Here is a 14115-nt window from a genome sequence, read left to right on the forward strand (position 1 = left end):
TATCATCTTCTATTCAATAGGTTTCCTTTTCATTTTGTTGATGATTTTCTTTGCTGTGCATAAGTTTTTGTTCTGATGAAGTCCCGAGAGTTTATTTTTGCTTTGATGTCCCTTGCTTCAAGAGACAGATGTAGTAAGCAGTTGCTACAGCCAGTGTCAGAGAAATTACTGCCTGTGTTCTTGTCTAAGATTTTATGTTTTCAGATCTTACATTCAGGTCTTTAAGCAAAAACACCCGAAGGCAAACAGACCAAGACTAGAATGTCAGCAGCAGTGCTCGCTTCGGCAGCACATATACTAGAATGTAAGCAGCATGAGTAACCCTTGTCTGTGAATCAGGGAACATCTGGGAATGAAGGGTACAGTCCTCTCCCCTGGCTCATACATGGATCACCCTCCCCCACCTCCAACACTCTCCAGTACTGACCCAGTGGGTTTCTCCACCTCCAGCCAATGCTAATCATGCTGCAAATGCAAACTGTTTTCCTTAAAGATACAAACAAATGCACTAAAGAAATGACCATTCCCAGGGTACCATTCCCAGGGCACCTCTGTCAGTTAAGCATCTGCCTTCAGCTCAGGTTGTGATCCTAGGGGTCCTGGGATCCAGCCCTGTGGGCTCCCTGCCCAGCAGGGAGTCTGCATCTCCCTCTCCTGTCCTCCCGCACCCCCCCCCCCCGGCTTGTGTTCTCGCTCTCTGTCAAATGAATAAATTTTAAAAATCTTAAAAAAAAAAAAAAAAAGATAGGACCATTCCCTTCTCAACTTCAGCTACACTGATTAGTGCTTAATGCCTAGGGAAAAATGAAACTCTTTTTCCTCACATGCACAGTCTGGCTCACTGTGTCAGCTTCTCCACACTGCATTGGGAGGTAGTTCCTCCCAGGGCCATCCCAAGATTGAAGGTGGTGCAGAAGCTATGTCTTTAACGAGGAAGGAGTGAGCAAAGGAGAGACTTCCTCTCTCCTATCTCTGGGAAGATAGGAGGCTGCCTATGAGACACTCCCCAGGGTGACCTGAGACTCAGGGGGCAAAGCAAGGGAGTGGGAATCCTTAGACAATATATGTGCTGGTTCGGATAATCTAGAGAACTCAGCATCGGGGCAGTGAGTATCCCAAGAGAGAGAGTATGGCCAGCAACAGCATCATTAGAGTCAAGAGCCCCCTGGGGGGTTTTCTTGGTGCTCTCTTTGCCTCCCTCTTCATGTGCCCCACTCTCATAGCACTTAACTTCCTGATCACTGAGCCTGTTATCCAAAATTCCTCTTCCTTCCAAAAGCTGCCCCAGCCTGTAGCTGTTGCAGACCCGTTCCCCCAGAGGGAGAGCAAGAATCCGGATTTGTCACCTGGCATCACCTGTTGTTAATTGTGATTAACATCAGGTGATTATTTAACTGGTCTCAGCCTGGATGTACATTGGAATCAGCGGGACAGTTAACAACCACTGATAACTGTGTCCAGTCCTAGCCCTTCTCATCTGCTGATGCAGGATACAGCCTGGTCTGCAGGAATTTTACAAATCCCCAGGGATCTACAGAACAGCCAAGGATGAGAAACTACGCCTCTAGCTGCTTGGGGGGCTGTGGTCCTGGACCCTGACTTGTGGGAAACACACCTGGGATGCTTCTAACGCTGTGGGTATTTGGACATGTTCCAGACCAAGTGTATCACAATGGCTGTGGGAGGGGCCAGGAAAACAGAATTTATTTTCTAAGAACTCCACATTTTTTGACAGTAAGGCGAAGGGCTCTTTTTCTCATGTTTTTTCAGGCTTTGGAACACATTAGAATTACCTGGTAATATTGGAAAGGACTAGATCCCAGGCAGGATTATTGGCATCTCTGTACATTACACGAAGGGGATAAGGAGTATTTCAAACAGTACTTTAAAAGTTACCTAGGTGACTTAAATATGCAGCTAATTGTGCCAGTCACCGCATGAAGGTTGAAGAAACGTGAGTTCGTGGCAATCAGTGAAGAAAGAACTAATTACATTGCTCTCTGCGTCGCCTAGTATGGGGAGCTATTTAAGTGACCTTGGGGATGAAGAGCAAACTAGCATTTACCTGTATAGAAGGCATGAGGAATTCAAGAATGTGGAACAAGGTGATTTGGTTTTAAATTCTTTTTTTTAAGATTTTATTTATTGGGGCACCTGGGTGGCTCAGTGGGTTAAAGCCTCTGCCTTCGGCTCGGGTCATGATCCCAGGGTCCTGGGATCCAGCCCTCCATCGCGCGCTCTGCTCAGCAGGGAGCCTGCTTCCTCCTCTCTCTCTCAATCTGCCTGCCTCTCTAACTACTTGTGATCTCTGTCAAATAAATAAAATTTTTTTAAAAAGATTTTATTTATTTATTTGACAGACAGAGATCACAAGCAGGCAGAGAGGCAGGCAGAGAGAGAGGAGGAAGCAGGCTCCCCGCCCAGCAGGGAGCCCAATGCGGGGCTCGATCCCAGGACCCTGAGATCATGACCTGAACTGAAGGCAGAGGCTTTAACCCACTGAGCCACCCAGGTGCCCCTATCTGTAGATTTTTTTTAAGTGGTAACACGTACATAGATAACCAACATATAGAACTTCTTTGGTGAATCTTCACCCTCACTACATTTTTCTGGACAGCCGCACATGGATACTGTCTAGAATATTCCTTATTCTTTTTTTTTTTTTTTTAAAGATTTTATTTATTTATCAGAGAGAGAGAGAGGGGGAGAGAGTGAGCACAGGCAGACAGAATGGCAGGTAGAGGTAGAGGGAGAAGCAGGCTCCCTGCTGAGCAAGGAGCCCGATGTGGGACTCGATCCCAGGACACCGGGATCATGACCTGAGCCGAAGGCAGCCGCTCAACCAACTGAGCCACCCAGGCGTCCCTAGAATATTCCTTATTCTTTTGGCCCAGACAGCTTTGTTGAGCCTGGCATCAACATGCACATCTGGAGGTCCCATCTCTTTCATGGCAAATTTCCAGATCTCTCTGAGTGCTCAAGAGGCACACTTCTCGAAACCCACTCCATGCATGAGCTTGTGAATGTTGGTGGTGTACTCTCGGGTCACTACCTCGCTGATGGCAGAACGGCCCTTCTTCTTACCACCCTTCTTTGTGAGAGCCACTCTGCTGGGCCCGGGTTGGGAAGGAACCCCTTCGTTTTTCAGCTTCACTCCCTGAAATTTAGCCTACATCTGGAAACCAGTCAGGAATAATTTAAATGCATGGGAGGGAAAAACCCAACAGAAATTAACGTAAAAGATGAGCCTGGGTGTTACCTGCAACTGAATTCTTGAACACTACATCTGAAACTAATGATGTACTTTATGTTGGCTGATTGAATTTAAATTAAAAAATAAATAATTTACTCCTCCAAAAAATAAATTAAATTAAATTAAGATAAAATGATTTGGAGGAGGAGTCAAGATGGCGGAGAAGTAGCAAGCTGAGACTGCTTCAGCTAGCCGGAAATCAGCTAGATAGCTTATCTAAAGATTGCAAACACCTGAAAATCCATCGGCAGATCGAAGAGAAGAAGAACAGCAATTCTGGAAACAGAAAAACAACCACTTTCTGAAAGGTAGGACCGGCGGAGAAGTGAATCCAAAGCGACAGGAAGATAGACCCCGGGGGGGGGGGGGGGGGGGGCGGCTCCCGGCAAGCGGCGGAGCAACCGCGCACAAAATCGGGACTTTCAAAAGTCTGTTCCGCTGAGGGACATCGCTCCAGAGGCTAAACCGGGGCGAAGCCCACGCGGGGTCAGCGTGGCCTCAGGTCCCGCAGGGTCACAGAAGGATCGGGGGTGTCTGAGTGTCGCAGAGCTTGCGGCTATTGGAACGGGAAAGCCGGCTACAGAGACAGAGCCGACAGTAAGCTCACAGCTCGGTGTTACCTTGAACCGGTCGCAGGCTCAGTGAGCTCGGAGCGCGGCCGGAGGTCAGGCAGACGGGAGTAACTGGGCGCTGTTCTCTGAGGGCACACTGAGGAGTGGGGCCCTGGGCTCTCGGCTCCTCCGGGCCGGAGACCAGGAGGCCGCCATTTGTATTCCCGTCCTCCATAACTCTACGGAAAGCGCTCAGGGAACAAAAGCTCCTGAAAGCAAACCCGAGCGGATTACTCACCCCGGCCCCGGGTAAGGGCGATGTAATTCCGCCTGGGGCAAAGACACTTGAGAATCACTACAACAGGCCCCTCCCCCAGAAGATCAACAAGAAATCCAGCCGAGACCAAGTTCACCTACCAAGGAGTGCGGTTTCAATACCAAGGAGAGCAGCAGAATTCCAGAGGAGGAGAAAGCCAAGCATGGAACTCATGGCTTTTTTCCTGTGATTTTTTTTCAGTCTTGCAGTTAACTTAATTTTTTCTTTTTCATTTTTTGTTTTTTTTTTCTTTTTCTTTTTTTTTTTTTTTTTTATTCTCGCCTTCGGGTAAAATTTTTTTTTAACTGTTACCTTTTTCTTTTTTAACGATTTTTTACTAGTTTATCTAATATATATATTTTTTCTTTTTTACATTTTTCTTAGGTGTTTTCTTTTTTAAAAAATTCTTTTCTTTTCTTTTTTTTTCTTTTTTCTTTTTTTTTTTTCTTTCTTCCTTTTTGAACCTCTTTTTATCCCCTTTCTCCCCACTCACGATTTTGGATCTCTTCTAATTTGGTTAAAGCATATTTTCCTGGGGTTGTTGCCACCCTTTTAGTATTTTACTTGCCCCTTCATTTACTCTTATCTGGACAAAATGACAAGACGTAAAAATTCAACACAAAAAAAAGAACAAGAGGCAGTACCAAAGGCTAGGGACCTAATCAATACAGACATTGGTAATATGTCAGATCTAGAGTTCAGAATGACAATTCTCAAGGTTCTAGCCGGGCTCGAAAAAGGCATGGAAGATATTAGAGAAACCCTCTCGAGAGATATAAAAGCCCTTTCTGGAGAAATAAAAGAACTAAAATCTAACCAAGTTGAAATCAAAAAAGCTATTAATGAGGTGCAATCAAAAATGGAGGCTCTAACTGCTAGGATAAATGAGGCAGAAGAAAGAATTAGTGATATAGAAGACCAAATGACAGAAAATAAAGAAGCTGAGCAAAAGAGGGACAAACAGCTACTGGACCACGAGGGGAGAATTCGAGAGATAAGTGACACCATAAGATGAAACAACATTAGAATAATTGGGATTCCAGAAGAAGAAGAAAGAGAGAGGAGAGCAGAAGGTATACTGGAGAGAATTATTGGGGAGAATTTCCCCAATATGGCAAAGGGAATGAGCATCAAAATTCAGGAGGTTCAGAGAACGCCCCTCAAAATCAATAAGAATAGGCCGACACCCCGCCACCTGATAGTAAAATTTACAAGTCTCAGTGACAAAGAGAAAATCCTGAAAGCAGCCCGGGAAAAGAAGTCTGTAACATACAATGGTAAAAATATTAGATTGGCAGCTGACTTATCCACAGAGACCTGGCAGGCCAGAAAGAGCTGGCATGATATTTTCAGAGCACTAAACGAGAAAAACATGCAGCCAAGAATACTATATCCAGCTAGGCTATCATTGAAAATAGAAGGAGAGATTAAAAGCTTCCAGGACAAACAAAAACTGAAAGAATTTGCAAATACCAAACCAGCTCTACAGGAAATATTGAAAGAGGTCCTCTAAGCAAAGAGAGAGCCTACACGTGGTAGATCAGAAAGGAACAGAGACCATATACAGTAACAGTCACCTTACAGGCAATACAATGGCACTAAATTCATATCTCTCAATAGTTACCCTGAATGTTAATGTGCTAAATGCCCCTGTCAAAAGACACAGGGTATCAGAATGGATAAAAAAACAAAACCCATCTATATGTTGCCTCCAAGAAACTCATTTTAAGCCCGAAGACACCTCCAGGTTTAAAGTGAGGGGGTGGAAAAGAATTTACCATGCTAATGGACATCAGAAGAAAGCAGGAGTGGCAATCCTTATATCAGATCAATTAGATTTTAAGCCAAAGACTATAATAAGAGATGAGGAAGGACACTATATCATACTCAAAGGGTCTGTCCAACAAGAAGATCTAAAAATTTTAAATATCTATGCCCCCAACGTGGGAGCAGCCAACTATATAAACCAATTAATAACAAAATCAAAGAAACACATCAACAATAATACAATAATAGTAGGGGACTTTAACACTCCCCTCACTGAAATGGACAGGTCATCCAAGCAAAAGATCAGCAAGGAAATAAAGGCCTTAAACGACACACTGGACCAGATGGACATCACAGATATATTCAGAATATTTCATCCCAAAGCAACAGAATACACATTCTTCTCTAGTGCACATGGAACATTCTCCAGAATAGATCACATCCTTGGTCCTAAATCAGGACTCAACCGGTGTCAAAAGATTGGGATCATTCCCTGCATATTTTCAGACCACAATGCTCTAAAGCTAGAACTCAACCACAAAAGGAAGTTTGGAAAGAACCCAAATACATGGAGACTAAACAGTATCCTTCTAAAGAATGAATGGGTCAACCGGGAAATTAAAGAAGAATTGAAAAAAATCATGGAAACAAATGATAATGAAAATACAACGGTTCAAAATCTGTGGGACACAACAAAGGCAGTCCTGAGAGGAAAATATATAGCGGTACAAGCCTTTCTCAAGAAACAAGAAAGGTCTCGGGTACACAACCTAACCCTACACCTAAAGGAGCTGGAGAAAGAACAAGAAAGAAACCCTAAGCCCAGCAGGAGAAGAGAAATCATAAAGATCAGAGCAGAAATCAATGAAATAGAAACCAAAAAAACAATAGAACAAATCAACGAAACTAGGAGCTGGTTCTTTGAAAGAATTAATAAAATTGATAAACCCCTGGCCCGACTTATCAAAAAGAAAAAAGAAAGAACCCAAACAAATAAAATCATGAATGAAAGAGGAGAGATCACAACTAACACCAAAGAAATACAAACTATTATAAGAACATACTATGAGCAACTCTACGGCAATAAATTTGACAATCTGGAAGAAATGGATGCATTCCTAGAAACATATAAACTACCACAACTGAACCAGGAAGAAATAGAAAGCCTGAACAGACCCATAACCAGTAAGGAGATTGAAACAGTCATTAAAAATCTCCAAACAAACAAAAGCCCAGGGCCAGACGGCTTTCCGGGGGATTTCTACCAAACATTTAAAGAAGAACTAATTCCTATTCTCCTGAAACTGTTCCAAAAAATAGAAATGGAAGGAAAACTTCCAAACTCATTTTATGAGGCCAGCATCACCTTGATCCCAAAACCAGACAAGGATCCCACCAAAAAAGAGAGCTATAGACTGATATCCTTGATGAACACAGATGCAAAAATACTCAACAAAATACTAGCCAATAGGATTCAACAGTACATTAAAAAGATTATTCACCACGACCAAGTGGGATTTATTCCAGGGCTGCAAGGTTGGTTCAACATCCGCAAATCAGTCAATGTGATACAACACATCAATAAAAGAAAGAACAAGAACCATATGATACTCTCAATAGATGCTGAAAAAAGCATTTGACAAAGTACAGCATCCCTTCCTGATCAAAACTCTTCAAAGTGTAGGGATAGAGGGCACATACCTCAATATCATCAAAGCCATCTATGAAAAACCCACCGCAAATATCATTCTCAATGGAGAAAAACTGAAAGCTTTTCCGCTAAGGTCAGGAACACGGCAGGGATGTCCATTATCACCACTGCTATTCAACATAGTACTAGAGGTCCTAGCCTCAGCAATCAGACAACAAAAGGAAATTAAAGGCATCCAAATCGGCAAAGAAGAAGTCAAATTATCACTCTTCGCAGATGATATGATACTCTATGTGGAAAACCCAAAAGACTCCACTCCAAAACTGCTAGAACTTATACAGGAATTCAGTAAAGTGTCAGGATATAAAATCAATGCACAGAAATCAGTTGCATTTCTCTACACCAACAGCAAGACAGAAGAAAGAGATATTAAGGAGTCAATCCCATTTACAATTGCATCCAAAACCATAAGATACCTAGGAATAAACCTAACCAAAGAGACACAGAATCTATACTCAGAAAACTATAAAGTACTCATGAAAGAAATTGAGGAAGACACAAAGAAATGGAAAAATGTTCCATGCTCCTGGATTGGAAGAATAAATATTGTGAAAATATCTATGCTACCTAAAGCAATCTACACATTTAATGCAATTCCTATCAAAGTACCATCCATCTTTTTCAAAGAAATGGAACAAATAATGCTAAAATTTATATGGAACCAGAAAAGATCTCGAATAGCCAAAGGGATATTGAAAAAGAAAGCCAACGTTGGTGGCATCACAATTCCGGACTTCAAGCTCTATTACAAAGCTGTCATCATCAAGACAGCATGGTACTGGCACAAAAACAGACACATAGATCAATGGAACAGAATAGAGAGCCCAGAAATAGACCCTCAAATCTATGGTCAACTAATTTTCGACAAAGCAGGAAAGAATGTCCAATGGAAAAAAGACAGCCTCTTCAATAAATGGTGCTGGGAAAATTGGACAGCCACATGCAGAAAAATGAAATTGGACCATTTCCTTACACCACACACAAAAATAGACTCAAAATGGATGAAGGACCTCAATGTGCGAAAGGAATCCATCAAAATCCTTGAGGAGAACACGGGCAGCAACCTCTTCGACCTCTGCCGCAGCAACATCTTCCTAGGAACAACACAAAAGGCAAGGGAAGCAAGGGAAAAAATGAACTATTGGGATTTCATCAAGATCAAAAGCTTTTGCACAGCAAAGGAAACAGTTAACAAAATCAAAAGACAACTGACAGAATGGGAGAAGATATTTGCAAACGACATATCAGATAAAGGACTAGTGTCCAGAATCTATAAAGAACTTAGCAAACTCAACACCCAAAGAACAAATAATCCAATCAAGAAATGGGCAGAGGACATGAACAGACATTTCTGCAAAGAAGACATCCAGATGGCCAACAGACACATGAAAAAGTGCTCCATATCACTTGGCATCAGGGAAATACAAATCAAAACCACAATGAGATTAAGAGTCACAATTAAAAAAAAAAAAAAAAACCACAATGAGATATCACCTCACACCAATCAGAATGGCTAAAATCAACAAGTCAGGAAATGACAGATGCTGGTGAGGATGCGGAGAAAGGGGAACCCTCCTACACTGTTGGTGGGAATGCAAGCTGGTGCAGCCACTCTGGAAAACAGCATGGAGGTTCCTCAAAATGTTGAAAATAGAACTGCCCTAGGACCCAGCAATTGCACTATTGGGTATTTACCCTAAAGATACAAATGTAGTGATCCAAAGGGACACATGCACCCGCATGTTTATAGCAGCAATGTCCACAATAGCCAAACTATGGAAAGAACCTAGATGTCTATCAACAGATGAATGGATCAAGAAGATGTGGTATATACACACAATGGAATACTATGCAGCCATCAAAAGAAATGAAATCTTGCCATTTGCGACAACATGGATGGAACTAGAGCATATCATGCTTAGCGAAATAAGTCAAGCGGAGAAAGACAACTATCATATGATCTCCCTGATATGAGGAAGTGGTGATGCAACATGGGGGCTTAAGTGAGTAGGAGAAGAATCAATGAAACAAGATGGGATTGGGAGGGAGACAAACCATAAGTGACTCTTAATCTCACAAAACAAACTGAGGGTTGCTGGGGGGAGGGGGTTTGGGAGAAGGGGGTGGGATTATGGACATTGGGGAGGGTATGTGCTTTGGTGAGTGCTGTGAAGTGTGTAAACCTGGTAATTCACCGACCTGTACCCCTGGGGATAAAAATATGTTTATAAAAAATAAAAAATTTAAAAAAAAAAGATAAAATGATTTAATAGAAAATAAAAATAGCAAAGATTCAATGAGGGTAGAACTCAGCTATGTTGATGGAACTTGAATAGATGATGTCCAGACATAGATACTTGCAGAATACAAATGAGGGGTCTTGTCCTGCCCACCCCCATGCCCACTTCTACTATGCGGTCCTCCCAGGTGGTCTGAAACCCAGGCAGCCACTCCTACACTGTGACCTCACTCAGCTCCACCTCCCAGAATGCCAGGTCTGGCAGGTAAGAGCCCTGGATACTGGGTTCCACCTCATGCTCCATAAAGGGCTCTGTGCCTGGATCCTGCTGGACCAGAGTGAGAATGTCCTATCCCAAGACACTGAGAATCTGGAATATGCAGATTAACTCACACTGAAGAGTCAGACCTGTCCCTGTTCTGGGGTGGAATCAGCCTCCACCAAACCTGCTGGCTCTAGGAGGGAGTTTTCCACTGTTAAATCCAGTGCCTATTGTAGGAGGCACGGAGTACAGCTGTCTGAGGCATAGCTGTCCACTTCCACTCACTCTCTAACCTTTTGTTTTTCAGTCTTTGACCCTCTGAAATCAGGCTTCCTTCCCCATCTCTGCTAAAACTATCTGAGGGTTTTGAAGGGGCGGTGGGGGGGGGTGGGTATTAAGGAGGGCACGTATTGCATGGAGCACTGGATGTGGTGCATAAACAGTGATTTCTGTTATACTGAAAAGAAATAAATAAATAAACTACTCTACCAAAAAGTTTAAAAAGTCCAGAAAACGCCAGAATCTTCCAGAATCACATTACTTCTTTTCCTTCCTGACCCTAGTGAGACTGTCTCCCCCTCTGACTTCTGTGATGTGACACCTTTATTCTATCAATTATTTGTTCACCATAAATGATTATAATGTTTACTGGATACATTGTTTATAAGTGAAATGAATTGTCTATTGAATAATTTCAATGTGTCCTGTGCTGTGGGGTGGACAATTTTCATTCGGGGCGAAGGCAGGGAGCCTGCTAGCAAGGATTCTTTCTTTTTTCCTTTTATTTCTTATTTCTTTTTTATTTAAATTCAATTAGCCAGGATATCATACATCATTGGGTTTTGATAGAATGTTCAATGATTCATCAGTTCAGTATAACACCCATTGCTCATCACACCACATGCCCTCCCCTTAATACCCATCACCCAGTTACCTCATCTCCCTACCCTTCTCCTTTTCTACAACCCTCAGTTTTGTTTCCTGGTGTCAAGAGTCTCATGTGGTCCGTCTCCCTCTCTGATTTCTTCGCATTCAGTTTTCCCCCAACCCCTACTGTCCTCTGCATTATTCCTTATGTGCCACATATAAATGAAACCGTATAATCTCTGTTTCTCTGACTTATTCCACATGAAATCCAATCTCTTACCCACAAAACCACCACTCTACTCTTTCACAACCTTGTCTCTCAAGAGTTTAATGAAGTACCATTTTGATGTAACAAAGCACAGCACAGTGGTATAGAGCAAGAAACAAGATAGACATCGTGACGGGAAGTGAAACTGGGGGCTGTCTCGCAGTGAAGCACCCTACTGGATCCTTCCCCCACACAACCTTTTCCAACGTTTCCTCTAGTTGTCAGAACGTTTCTCTTCGCTTCTGGCTCTCTCCACCTCCCTGGCAAGCCTGTCTGCCCTCAAGGCCTTAGCCAGTCTCTCTCTTGATTTTTTCACTTTCCAAGTCTGCCTCCGGATATCTCCAGGTGTTACTTGCTGTCTGCAGATGGGTGGTGGGAGATGGAGACCCGCTCCTGGGACCATCCCTGCCCAAAATGGTACCATGCTGGGCCCAGGGCCACTAGGTAGAGACCCTCCATCCGCACTGCCTAGTGCAATGACTTGTGAGGTACTTATGAAGTCCAAAGTACTTAAAAGTTCTCCTTCACTGCTGTGGGCTTGGAGTCCCTGCAGTCTGCTGTATGCAGAGATTTGCTGGGGCTTCTCCAAGGTCCTGTCCCATTGATTATACCTGACCTCATTGCCAGGATGAGAAGTTATGCTTGTGACTGGCCTTTTAAAAATGCAACTGGTCAGCCTTGTAGGAGGTGCAATTCTTTCATGATGTCTTTTCTTGGCCTTGGTTAAATGGACTTGTCTTTTCTTCTCTATGGTCTGGAGCATCATGTTTCTTTTGAGCTTGCTCTTTGAAAAAAAAAGAAGTATGATATGTGAATAAAATGAGAGATGAGGACCACCAGCCACAAAGAACGTTCTCCACTCATTTGGATTTTCCACCCTCCTCTCTCCACGGGGAAGTATGGGCATCGCAATCATCTAGGGATTTGCTAAAACGTAGGTTTCTGGACCTTAAGCCAAGTAGGTGTGGGGTGGGGCCAGGAATCTACATTCCCAAGGGTTCCCAGGTGGTGCTGATGCTGCGGGTGCGGGTGCCACACACTGACAATTAGTTCTGGGACACCATCAAGCAGACATAAGTCAAGGACAGAAAGTTTGAGGTCATTACCCAGTGCCAACTCCAGACCCTTTCTCCTCCACCATGTTCCCTAGAGGATGTTTCCCATTTCCCACTCGTGTCAGTGTCAACCACACACATGCTGGTACCCCCTGACCCACCGTTATTTGGGCACAAGGATCATAGATTTCTTTGCATCCCAAGACTTCAGGTTTTCAGTTTACTATGCTTTAAGACACCCTACCTCCTGGCATTCTCAGCTTTCGTGCCTCATCTTCAGTGGTTTTATGTCCCTCCCAACCCTGAGATACTCAATTTCTTTGACTTGCACACCGAAATCCCATATTCACTCAACTATCTTCCTGTTCATAAATAAGTAACTCAAAAACACCATAGTCCCATCACACAGTTCCACTTTTTTTTTTTTTTTTTTTTTTTTTGTACAAATATCTCTATTGTAAACCACTCTTCAAGGCTCTGGTGCAAAACATTCTCCCTGATATTCTTCCTTCTCTTCTCCTCCCTGTTAATGTCAGTTCCTCTGACTTAACACAATGATCGATGCTTCTTAGAAATCAGTCCTGCTTTCACATTTGTTCATCCACACCCCTGTATAGGCCATCCTTCCATTTCCTTGATTTCAAATACCATTAGCCCATAGAACTAGAAATGCCCATAGAATCAGCACAGATCTAACTCCAACCCTGATACCCAGTGCCATCCTCCCACTCACCTCTCTGGTGATAATACTGACGACTCCACTCACAGTGACCAGATCCCAAGTTGAACCAACCAATTCCCCAAATAATTCATTTTTATCAAAGTGTCCCCAAACCCGCTGCTAATACAATGTCCTGTCTAAACCTGAGTGTCACTCCGGCCACCAGCCACCTCACACTCATAATAATGAGTCCTGAATCCATCTAACAAACTCAACACCCAAAAACAAAACAAAAATCCAGTCAAGAAATGGGGAGAACTGATATGAGGAAGTGGTGATGCAACATGGGGGCTTAAGTGGGTACGAGAAGAATAAATGAAACAAGATGGGATTGGGAGGGAGACAAACCATAAGTGACTCTTAATCTCACAAAACAAACTGAGGGTTGCTGGGGGGAGGGGGTTTGGGAGAAGGGGGTGGGATTATGGACATTGGGGAGGGTATGTGCTTTGGTGAGTGCTGTGAAGTGTGTAAACCTGGTGATTCACAGATCTGTACCCCTGGGGATAAAAATATATGTTTATAAAAAATAAAAAAATAAAAAAGAAATGGGGAGAAGACATAAACAGACATTTCTCCAAAAAAGACATACAAATGAACAACAGACACATGAAAAACTGCTCAAAATCACTTGGCATCAGGGAAATAGACATCAAAACCACATGAGATTCCACCTGACACTGGTCAGAAGGGCTAAAATTAACAACTCAGGAAACAGATGTTGGTGAGGATATAGAGAAAAGGGAACCCTCTAGCACTGTTGGTGGGAATGCAAACTGGTGCAGCCACTCTGGAGAATGGTATGGAGATTTCTCAAAAAGTTAAAAATAGAACTACCCTATGACTCAGCAATTGACTACTAGGTATTTATCCAAAGGATATATCACTTTGGATAAATCACTTAGCCAAAGAATATATCACTATCCAAAAGATAATCACTGTTTAGTGATTCGAAGGGGCACATGCACCCCAATGTTTACAGCAGCAATGTCCACAACAGCCAAACTATGGGAAGAGCCCAGGTGTCCATCAACAGATGAATGGATAAAAATGCTATAATGGAATATTACTCAGCCATCAAAAAGAATGAAATCTTACCATTTGT

At 42.9% G+C, this 14115-nt stretch overlaps 1 protein-coding gene and 1 pseudogene across 3 annotated transcripts in view; both read right to left on the minus strand.

Moving 5' to 3' along the window:
* Nucleotides 1–2535: 2535 nt before the first annotated feature.
* LOC131823073 (large ribosomal subunit protein eL31-like) lies at nucleotides 2536–11362 on the minus strand (annotated as a pseudogene).
* Nucleotides 11286–14115, minus strand: part of LOC131823403 (methyl-CpG-binding domain protein 3-like 2B) — a 34648-nt gene continuing 31818 nt past the window's right edge. For all 3 annotated transcript variants that reach the window (XM_059159717.1, XM_059159718.1, XM_059159716.1), the window contains one exon: nucleotides 11286–12018. In XM_059159717.1, coding sequence (XP_059015700.1) covers nucleotides 11449–12018 — 570 coding nt within the window. In that variant the 3' untranslated portion in view covers nucleotides 11286–11448. The remainder of the gene's footprint in view (nucleotides 12019–14115) is intronic.

The sequence above is a fragment of the Mustela lutreola genome, chromosome 2, assembly GCF_030435805.1.
Source record: "Mustela lutreola isolate mMusLut2 chromosome 2, mMusLut2.pri, whole genome shotgun sequence".
In the NCBI taxonomy this organism is placed as follows: Eukaryota; Metazoa; Chordata; class Mammalia; order Carnivora; family Mustelidae; genus Mustela; species Mustela lutreola.